Source organism: Neltuma alba, unplaced genomic scaffold (genome assembly GCF_004799145.2).
Source record: "Neltuma alba isolate B1F8T4 unplaced genomic scaffold, ASM479914v2 tig00002292_pilon, whole genome shotgun sequence".
Lineage (NCBI taxonomy): Eukaryota > Viridiplantae > Streptophyta > Magnoliopsida > Fabales > Fabaceae > Neltuma > Neltuma alba.
In genome coordinates, this window is record NW_021632810.1 from 177501 (window position 1) to 189308 (window position 11808).

An 11808-nucleotide genomic window follows, 5' to 3' on the forward strand; every position below is an offset into this window, starting at 1 on the left:
GTGAAAATTGAAATGGAAATCTGAATAATAGAAGAACATGATGATTATATGCATACATATATATGTTGCTGTTGATGCTTGGGGCTTTTGGATTCGAATTTTGAAATTTAAAAGCTGATATATTAATGTTCAAAAGACTATGCAGTGAATCTGAAAATATGTACATGTGTGTGGTGGAAATTTTGAGTTTTGGGGCTGCAAAATTAATTATAATTTTCTGTTTGATATCTCTTTTTGCGAATTTTACTGTTTAATGTCTCTAAATGCTGCATAATTGTTTCAGGTGTGTGCGCTTCGTTTTCATTATATGGCAATATGTAGAAGTGTCAAAATCCTGGGTATTCAATGTTTACAAGTGTTATCGGTTGCAATATATTGGGAGCTAAACGAATTTGAAAATACGGAAGTTTGAAACTGTATAAAAGCTTACTGTTTGAATAAAATTTATGAGTTAGAGTGATAATAAGTTGGAGAATTAAGCATGAACAGATTTTATAGTGCTAAATGTTATGAAAAAATCTCACTCCTCTGTTTTGGTCAATGTAACTTGGATGGAAAAGAATTTTGTTGAATTTGAACTTGTTACTATGTTCAGAAGAGGATTTTATAAAGTTGGAAATAATTTTTGAAACCGCAACCTTGTGTTAATGTATATGCATATATGTGGTTGGATTAAAAGCCGATTTGGGCTTGATGAATTGTCTTTAAGTGCTGGACTATGATGGTGGCTATTTGAATTAGTTTGTTTTAAAACCTATGAGCTCAAAGTTGAAGCTGGAAAATCAGTTTTGAATTTGTATTTGATGCCTTCTCATGATAGGTACTCTTACCAGATACTTGAACCATGTTTAGAATTATCGGAATGATGATTAAGTTATAATTGTGAGTTACTGTTTAATATCATTTAGAATAAGTGTCTTTGCGATATAAATCTTCCTTATAAACATGTAAGTGATGATTTAAGGGCTTTAAAAGGTGCGAATACTGGCTGTTATATGCTCTCCATTTGGTGAATGATACTTTATAATATTGAATCAGATTAAAGATCCTAAAATGCTAATGAAGAATGTGGAAATGTTTGTGGATAAAGGAATATGTGTATATGATGTATATGTCCATACTGATGTAGGTATCCATGTGTGTGAAGTGCATAAAGAATAACTTAAAGCCTAGGGGCTGATTTGAAATTGTTTTTAAAATGTCTCTAAAGGTTAGGCTAATGTTCTATATGACTATGTAATTGAAGGGAATTTGAATGATGATTTTGAGTTTGCCTGTTTTGCATTCCTCCGTGCTAATCAATTATTCAAGAAGCATGAAGAGTTAATAATTAAGCTGAATCTTATCCCCTTAACTAAATTCTAGTGGATTAAGAAGTTAAGAGCAGCCTAAGAAAAGGAAAGACTTTAGAGACCCTTAGAATATAAAGATTAAATACAGGAGTTTTTGTATAAGATAACCAACCACTTTGGGAGGAGAGTGTGCCTGAGTAGGGGTCATAGGGAGATTTACTTAGTTATGGGTTAATCATAGCCCGAGTTTTGACTTACCTTGTACATATATGTGTAATGTTAGGATTTGATTATTGCCACTGTGTTCCAAGAAGAAACCCAAAGCATGGTACCAGCATGAGAGAGCAAGCGGAAGGTAGCTTTAATCATTATTTTGCATATTTTGTTTTAGTTGCATGTCTACTTGTACCATAATGCTATGGTTAAGCATGAAAACATGTAAATTGCTTTACCAATTATTGCCATGACCATGTGCATGTATTTCACTGTCCAGTATATGTGCATTTAACAGTTAACTAGTGAGCAACTGCACAGTTGTTCAGTTAATCGGATGGCAGCTGCATAATTATTCAGTTAATCAGATAGCAGCTGTACAGTGATTCAGTTAATCAGATAGCAGCTGTACGGTGATTTAGTTGATCGGATAGCAAGTACACATTTAGTTAATCAGTGGAGCTGCATGGTTATTTAGTTAATCAATTAGTAGCTGTACAGTTACTCAGTTATTCAATTATACAGCTGCATAGTTACTTAGTTGCTCAGGTTATACAATCAAGGATATGTTCAGTTATCTAGTTATGCAGCTACTTAGTTATTCAACAATAGTTATATAAAATTCAGTTAAATGACAATAAATATGGTTCAATTAGTTATTCAGTTTAGTTTAGTTATTTTGTAAAATCTTGTTATCTGTGGCTTGTTTTGCATGCTCAATTTTATACCATGCATAATGTATGAAATATGATTATTGTTATTGGGATTTTTTGAATCTCACCCTTATCTTCTATGTGACCATAGGGCCCAAATTGATCCAAAGGGAAAGAGAAGCTGGTGAGAGCACGGCTAAGGTAGAAGAGAAGAATTTAGCTATTTAGTTAATCAATATGAAAAATTAATACATTATGTGTTTATATTCCCTTTCGTGATATTTTATGTGTTTGTATTTTCTTCCTATTTATGAATCATGTAAATTATACTATTATATTTGTATGTACATACATAGGGAGGAGTACTTGGGGGTAGTTTTAATATGGCTGGGGTTCAATATATATTTGTATATATTAATAATATATTTGTGATATGAGTGAATTAGTGCTTATAAGACATGATTGATTATAATTGGAACAAAAAAGCAGAGTTTTCAAAGGTAAGATCTATACAGCTTTGATAAATAGAAATTACTAGCAGGTATTTAAAGATTGAATTTGGCTCTCATTTCATATCCTAATGCTCTCAGGAATGTAAAGTTATAAATTTAGAATCAAAGTAGATAAAAAGTTTTAAAAATACCACTTTTTTAGTGCAACTCTAAAACATAATTATTAAATTTGCTTTCATCTGGATGTATAGAGTAGGATGTTACAAACAAGCAGACTACTATTATCAATAACATCTATGAAAGGCTGATTATTTTCTTTTGTGGGGGGGCTGAATTGAAAGGCTGATTAATTACCATCACACCCTCTAGTTATCAAATCAATGGCTTCTATACGATTTTTAAAAAAAAACAAGAGGGGTTTATATTTCTACACCAGACCAGCACAGGTTGAGTACATGTATGCATAATTCCTATCATCCCAGCAACAGCTGGAAGGACTATTTTAAGTTTGCAACTGTAGCACAAATTCATATTCCCTCTCTGTTCCAAATGACACACTCGCGACCACCATGCCTGTTAGTCCCGTAAACTTATTTATAATTTTCAAATTTAAAAAGTAGTGTGTTTCATTTTATAAGTTTCAACTTGGTAATTGTTTTAACATTTAATGTATTTTTTTTCAATTTTGTCCTTAATTATTTTTTTTATAATTTTTCTTATCACATTTTTCTACACATTCTTTTTCATCTTTTTTCTTATTTATTATAAGAGTATATTTAGAAATAAAAGTATATTTTTAACCAATTTATTATTTTTAACTAATTTTAACTAATTATTCGTTATGTATGAATTGGTTAGTGGAAACTTATAATAAAAAAGGGATGGAGTATTAATTAAGGACGGAACTATCCACTTCAAGTTTTGAAATGGTCGAAATCAGTTGCTGGAGTAGAAGGCACAACTCTCGATTAGGTCCTCGTCCAAACAAGCCCCAGAAAACCTATCATGAGCATTATGATAATCCTGGTTCAAAGTTGCGTCTCAGAGCTCACAACACGCCTGGACACCCAAATACTCCAACGAATTTATCCAGAAAGTATCGACTACTGAATCTTCTCAGTGTAACTCTCAGATGAAAACCGAGGCCACATAGCCGGAGATGGCGAAGTTTTTTTTTTTTTTTGGCCATAGGAGAAAAGTCGAATAAGATGCCTTTTATTCGAATTTGAAAATATTTTAACGTTATAAAGTATATTCCAATTTTTAAATAATGTTTTAATAATAAAAAAATCAGCCCTTTACATTCGAAAAATATTATGATAAATAATAATTAAGCAGTAATGAAATTATTTTACTTTTGTGTATTACAGTTATCAAATATATTTACTGACTATTCAAATAATGATTGATATTGTACCAGATAATTAATTTCAATTTATATGCCTAACGGGTTCATATTTCCTCATTACAAAATGAGACAGCTTGCTCCAAAGACAATAACAAAATCTAAAGTGAAAGCTATAACAACTTCAGGAGGAATATATATTTAGAACTTTTTCCTCTCCCCCCCCCCCAACCGGTATTTTTCTTTTTTCTTTTCTTCTTTCCTTTTCCTTTTTTAAGAAATTTGATCTTGTAAACTCGATTTCTCATAGTGACATTTTCTGCCTGTTTCCTGTAAGTTTTTTGTCTCTCGCATTGGCAGATTAATTTTGTGTGACATTTTCTGCTACTTTCTCTTATTTTACTTTAAGTTCTAATTGTTAGATACTTTTTAGTTCCTCTTACCTCTCACGCGATTCGGAGGAAAAAATAAAGTGATAGATGATTCCTTGGAAACAAACGCAAGCAAGCTTACTACACACACACACATGTTCCGTCACTGCAATATTACATTGCTGGTGAGATGGGCTTTTTGTGGAGGTCGAAGAAAGGAATGGTAAGTGCATCTCGTTTGTGTGTGTGTGTGTGTGTTTATATATATATGTGTGCGCACGCGCGCGCGTATGCATATATGTATATAACAGTTACAGTTTTGGTTCAGATAATAATGTAATTTTATCACAAACGACGGTTAAGTTGAATAGTATGGGACTTTAACACCCATTAAATAACACCTCATGAGTCATAGATAAAGATGATCGATGTGTATATAGTTAGTATTAGCTTTCTCCCAACTAGGGCTCGATCTTGCTTGAATTTGTATTAATTCTTTTTTTTTAATTAAGCAAAGGTATATATCCTCTTATTGGAGGCCTGTTTGAAGCACTGACTAACTCTTCGTTAGACCTAACCCCCATTAATTGAATTTGTAGTAATTATGGTTTATTATCAACACAACAACAACGATAATAATAATTGATAGGAGGAGAAATATTGTATATGTTTGTGTGTTCTTGAACGATTAAATATTTGAAATAGTCAAGCTGAATGGAATAAGAAACATGGTGCAAAATGAGTTTTTCCCCCCTCAGATGAAATAAACTAGTCACTTATGAAACGCCAAAAAAAAAAAAGAAGAAAAAAAGCTCTGTACTGCCATGTGTCGTGTGTCAGTTTAATATTATATGGTGTGTGTATTGTAGAGTTTGAGTCGAGACATGCTGTTTGTGTGTGTTATGGATAATGCAGCTAATATATATTGTTCATGGTATATCGTGAACCTGGGATGTTTTTTTTTTTTTTTTTGGGTGAAAGAAAGCGTGGATGTTTTAAAATATAGTATTGTAAATGTTGGAATCTTACTTTATATCTCTGTGCTAATAATATTTTTAAATTACTTAAGAGCTTTTTTTTTTTAAAAAAAAGAAGTGATTGATGATTCATTGGAAACTAACGCAAGCAAACATTTGTTCCATTTATGCAATATAAATTGCTGGTGGGATGGACTCAATTGTACACGCAAATATATAGCTTCTGTGGAGGCCTAATCAAAGAACAAGTGGTAAGTGCATTTCATTCTTGTTATTTTTTCTTTTTTTTTTTAATGCAATCAGGTATATATGGTTTCTTGTTATAAAATAATTAAAATATATGTAAGGATGAATACAAACTAAATATTCAACTTTACAATCTCCCTAAAATTTGGCTATACCTCACCCTCTCACTATATACCACTATGTATTCATTCTATTTATTCCGCAGTTCATATGTCATATACATTATCCAACTCTCAACTTAGTGGAAAGAAGCAGCTATTAAGGTGAATAGTAACTCTTAGGTAAGGAATGGCCTCTTTCGAGATCCAAAAGGTCTCTCTCTCTCTCTCTATATATATATACACACACACACAAATTAGAGGGGAGGTCTGAGTAATTAGCAAACAAGAAGGATATATAATATTTGAGTATTTTTTTCCCCTCAAATTGGCATTAGTAAAGCGATTGATTATAGATGGACGAAAAGGATAAAGTTTGAAGAATTTTACAGTTAACACTGAGTTTTTTGCATATATATGTTGGTGGTGTGATGAACTCAAATGTATGCTTAGTTTTTGTGAAGACTAATCACTGAAATAGACCAAAGGTCGAGTTGGTAAGTGCATCTGATTCCTATATATATATATATATATATAGGAGTCATATATGTTTTGGTGTGTATATAGTGATATTTGTGCGACTCATTTAAATTGTTCCAATTTTGGTTTGATGGGTACAAAATAATAATGCAGGGATTAAGCTCACCATATATAGTCACTAGCCAAAATGCCTGTACACATGCCCATGCCTCTAGCTCGGTCTCGGGTGCCAGGTCAGGTCACTATGCAAAAACTTTTTTGCCGTACAAAACTCAATCTTCATGTCATTGAGCCTTTTATTTTTCAGCTGTGAATAGCCAGTGTATGTAAATAATCATCAACTGACCATAGAGAAACGATCTTCTTCTTTTATTTTTATTCATTTGTTTTGTTTTTCATGGAGGGACTGCACGAATGCGCGTATATTGTTTTTATCCGTACTGGTTCTTTTATCAAAATAATTTAACATAATTATCTGTGTTGATCTTGTTTGTTTAAAGCATTTTTCAAGAAAAAATGTAATTTTTTTTTAAAAATACTTTCAAGATTTTGTTTATGTATGTTCTTTTTAAAAGAAGGTATTATTTTCAAATTATGTAATGGAGTGATGGCTGCTCATCTCATAAGTATTTTTCTAAACTTGAACAAACAGACCCTAAACTTTTAAAAATATTTAAATATTAAAAAAACCAGCAGCTTCCAGGGGATATCATTAAATTTAAAAATAATTAAATAATGTATTATTTTTTATGGCTAAAGATATTTTAAAATCTAAAATGACTAAATAATAATAACTTGTTATGATAGTAATCCAATGCAAAATTATGTCTGCTTTTTACAAAATCTTCATATAGTATTTTACGCGTCTTCTATAAGATTTTTATATGGTATATCGCTTTCTATAAAAACCGCTTAATTTTTAAGCTTAAACAATCCATTGTCTCTTTCTGTTTATCCACCCCACTAGACCCTCCATAAAAATATTGCAGCCGATCAAATTTTAAGAAAAGCAAGGAAGATGGCACGGTCGCTCGCTACAACAAAGGAAGAAAGAGAAGATTTGGAACAGCAAATAACAAGGATGATATTAAGAGGAGTGGAGAATTTGGACGTGATCAGAAGAGAGTTAAAAAGACAGATTAGGGCAAAGAGGGAGTTTGAGGAGAAAGAAAAAAGACGGGCGGCAGAGGCGGCGGATGGGGCCGAGGAAGAAGAAGGAATCACAGTTGAGGTGGAGAATGCAGAGGAAAACAGATTGTATAAAGCTATATGTAAAAACAGATGGGAAAGAGCAAAAGCATTGTTAGAGAATAAGCCAAGTGCCTTAACCTCGAAAATTACTGCTTCTGGCAAAACACCATTTCATGTGGCTGCTTTGTTCGGGCATGTCAAAATATTGGAGGAATTGTTGAAATTGTTAGACAACCCAGAATCCCTAGAAACTGTTGATGATGTTGGCAATACTCCACTTTTAATTGCCACCGTCACTGGAAGCATTGAAGTTGCCAAATACCTAGTGGACAAGAATCCCAAGCTGCTTGGCATTCCAAACTCAACCAATGAACTTCCTGCTACACTTGCTCTTCTCATTGGTCATCGTGAAATGGGAAATTATCTTTATTCTCAAACTCCATTGGAATACCTCCAACCTAACGACGATCGCCCTCTTGGTCCTACTCTTCTTCGTTGTTGTTTGGAAACACAATGTTTTGGTACGTACTATTCCCCCGTTGCTTAATATACAAGTTAAAACATGAATTTATAGGGATTAAGACAATTAGTTAAGTTGATTATTTGTAAAAAATATGTGTTGATTTATTAAAAATACCATCTTTAATCATTGACATTGGAATTTATTTATTAATTAATATGTGCAAATGATATTGATATTTTTGGAAAAAAAATTATAAATTTGGGAGAAAAACTGAACTGAGATCTTAATACTCAAATCATCAAATTAGTTAATACTTTTAAAATTTTTAGACAAACTGAATAAATTTTATTAATCAAAGGAGCTTGTTTAATTAATTAGGAAATATCAAACTAAAATGATATTATACCAATGAAATGGTCTTATGATACTCCCTCTAATTCTTAATACAAGAGCTATACAATTAATTTTCATATATTAAAAAAATTAGTTAAAATAATTATTTGTCATAAATATGTGTTTGTTTTCGTAGAATACTCTTTTTAATTATGTACACTGTCAAGTTTATATTTTGTTTTTGTTTTTACTTTTTGTTCAGTTATTCAGTCGCATAGAGTATTATCTTAATGTAATGGACAAATATTCATTATATTGTGTGAAAACACAGATATTGCTCATCACTTGCTTAGTAAATGCCAAGATTTGCTTTTTGCGTCGGACAACGAGGATTGGAAGCCAATTTTTGGAATCGCAACTATGAATTCTACAATGCCTAGCCCAAGCGAACTTGTCTTTTGGAAACGATGGATCTATGACTGTCAGTATCATCACTACTTAAATATTTTCTAATTAATATCTTCTTTGTTTCTTCTTATACTATTAGATTTACATTTTTGCCTTTGTTTCAATTCGAGGGAGCAGCATTATATGGCGCAATTATTCTAAATATATATCCACAGAATTGCTGGGAATACCATGAAAATCTAATAAAAGATAAAATTTTGCCACTAAACAATAGACTAATTAATAAATTTACCTAAAATAATATTGGCAAAAGGATTCATAAACTATACAATTTTTGTTTTCTTGTTTGATTCCATATATATATATATATATATATATTTAATGACATTTAGTCTTTTCTCTATTTGTTTGCTGATGTGCTAGATATAGATGCGAATTCAACTCCAAGTTTCCAAAGTGCTTCTTTACCTGTCCATCATAAAGACACAAGGGAAAAGGCACAAGGAAAGCTTATAGGGCCAGCAGGTAGAACAGTATAATGTGTCTGTTTTTTTAATTCAAGGTTTCTTCATCTCTAATTAAATATTCTTTTAGAAAAAGACACGAAACAAAACATTGTTTTAACCTTTTCCTTTCTATAAGCTGAGTTTTTGTTTCTTCCTTCTTCCCTTTTTCTAAGTTGCAGCAGGACCTCGTTTGCTTCGACGGCTCATCTTCTCCGCCTATAATTTTGTAGGTAGGCATATCTCTTCTAACCAATACTCCCTCCGGTCCTTTTGTTACAAGCACCTCTAGCATACTTCATGTATAACATAAACGTATGTGTTGTTTAAAAAGTTTTAAATTTCCCCCTACTATGCCTAAATAGTTATAAAACTTCCTAATTAATAAACCAAACTCCTCCTACTAATGATTTTTATTGAGGATAATATTGATATTTTACGAGAGATAACTAATTTGAACTACATTAATTTTTGTGAAGTTATTATCAGATGTTTATAAAAAGGAAAAGAAGAGGGAGTATATTATTTTATATATACTGATATTGATTCTCATCAACTCAGCTAACAAAAAAGTCGTGTTGCGTATCATTCTAGGAATCAAGAAATTAAAAGAGCTCAAGTTACTGCATGCACAAGCAAATGAAATTGTTCGGCTAGTTTGTAAGAATGCAAGCAAAAGAGATGAAGTGATCACTGTTGCAGATGCGTTATTTCGTGCAGCGAAAGAAGGGAATGTTGAGTTCGTGGTTCAGATATCAAAAGCAAATCCTGAAATTTTGCTCATTGGAGATAACTCATATCGAAACATTTTCTACCATGCCATTGAGCATCGACAAGCTAGGTTTTTCAGCCTCATCCATGGGCTTCGTTTCAAGGACGTTTTTGCTTCAAGCAGAGATAGAAATGGAAATAGCTTGCTACATGCTGCAGCTACCCAAGCTCCTGCTTCCCTTCTTGACCGCATCCGCGGGCCAACATTGCAGATGCAAAGAGAACTGCAGTGGTTTAAGGTTAGGGCAAAAAAGAAACTGTTTTTATCTTTTACAATAATCATATAAACAAGTAAGAGTTGGACTGAGTCCTTTTGCTCTTAGATTTTATTAATTTAATTAAAGAAGTTATTGACATTTGATGAACTTCAATCATATTTTGAACTAGTTGCTGTCCATTTGCATCTAGATTTGCAGAAAATCAAATGAAATTAATTGTTTATTGGAACGGATGCAGGAAGTGGAGAAACTAATACCTACTACTATTAGGAAAGCACGAAACAGTGATGGCATGACGGCGGAAGAATTATTCAAACAAAAACATGAAGGGTTAATGATTCAAGGAGAAAATTGGATAAAGGCCACTGCATCTTCTTGTTCTGTTGTTGGAGCCTTAATTGTGACTATTATGTTTACTGCAGCTTTTACAGTGCCGGGAGGAAATGATCAAACTTTTGGGTTCCCATTACTCATCAAACAGTCATTTTTCAAGGTTTTTATATTCTCAACTATATTATCCCTCCTCTTTTCTTCAACTTCGGTTCTAATGTTTCTAGCAATACTTACTTCTCACTATTCTGAACAAAAGTTCCTTAAATCCTTACCAACAAAGTTGAGTTTGGGTCTTTCCTCACTTTTCATATCCATTGTAGGCATGATAGTAGCCTTTCTTTCCACAATTCGTCTCATACTAAAGCATACAAACTACTCGTGGGGTCTCCTCCCTGTTATTATGCTTGCAAGTGTTCCCATATGCCTCTTCGTGCTCTCACAATTCCCTCTTCTTCTTCATTCTGTTTTTGCGACATATGGGAGTATCTTCGACAGGAAAGTTAAGCCGTGGCCATGAATAGCAGTTGTAATTGATGATTTCCCAAGTCTTGTGTTATTTGAATGATTATGATTTGCGGATTTTTCATTAATTTTTGTTGTTGTTGTTTGTTCGTGGGCATGACGCCAGAAAGAAAAGCTAAGCAAGAATATTCATTGAATAATTGTTTATTGCTGAGAAAGAAAGACATATTAAAGACAGATGCAAGAGGGAAAAAAAATTAAAGATTGGCAAAGACAAAAGAATTAAGGGTAGACATTCATGCATCCAACATTCTAATCTTATTTCTCAGATGTATCCAACACCCTGATTTTATTTATGGTATATCCATCATCCTGATGTTATTTGTTTTATTTACATCAAGCATTCTAATTTTTTGGGTGCGTGATGCACTGTAAATAAGATTAGAATGTTAGATGCGCCACAAAATAAAATAAAATAATGGTGTTGAATGCATTATAAATAAGATCAGGATGCATTTTGGAAATAAAATCAAGGTGTTGGATCCACTTTTACCCAAGATTAATTAATTTATCATTTGAACCATTGTTCTCGTTGGAAATAATTGAGATGCATCTGAGCTTTGTTATTCAACCAAATCTCCACATCCTTAAGGATTTGGCAAATTAGACATTATTATTTGAATTGCACAATTCATACAAGATCAATGTACGATTAATATGGTAAGAAATACGTCTAAGACTCCATTTCGCGGGCTGCATGCATCAGGAGGCAATGGAATGTCACGCTATATTTAAATTATATGAAAAATTGAAAATGGAAAGGAATACGATCATTTCAACTTGCGTTTGGAGGACAGCATATGATGGTGGACAAAGATTCCGAAGACCCTTAAAAAATTTGCATCACTAAAGCGGTTGCTTATGGATGGAGGAAAGGATAACGTTTCCCGAATTTTATAGGTGACACAGACTTTTTCGCATGTCAGTGTACATCTCATT

The 11808-nt window shown here is 32.5% G+C and overlaps 1 protein-coding gene and 1 long non-coding RNA gene across 2 annotated transcripts in view; both read left to right on the forward strand.

Moving 5' to 3' along the window:
* LOC114721768 (uncharacterized) overlaps positions 1-2657 on the forward strand; it is a 4034-nt gene extending 1377 nt beyond the window's left edge. Inside the window, exons 2-3 of the long non-coding RNA XR_003738114.1 lie at positions 1576-1647; positions 2310-2657. This is a non-coding gene — a long non-coding RNA (uncharacterized LOC114721768). The remainder of the gene's footprint in view (positions 1-1575; positions 1648-2309) is intronic.
* Positions 2658-7145: 4488 nt separating this feature from the next.
* On the forward strand, positions 7146-10864 carry LOC114721508 (uncharacterized). The gene is made up of 6 exons (XM_028907329.1): positions 7146-7839; positions 8446-8595; positions 8946-9047; positions 9202-9258; positions 9620-10035; positions 10253-10864. Exons 1-6 carry the CDS (start codon positions 7146-7148, stop codon positions 10862-10864), a joined length of 2031 nt encoding a protein of 676 aa, XP_028763162.1.
* Positions 10865-11808: the final 944 nt, after the last annotated feature.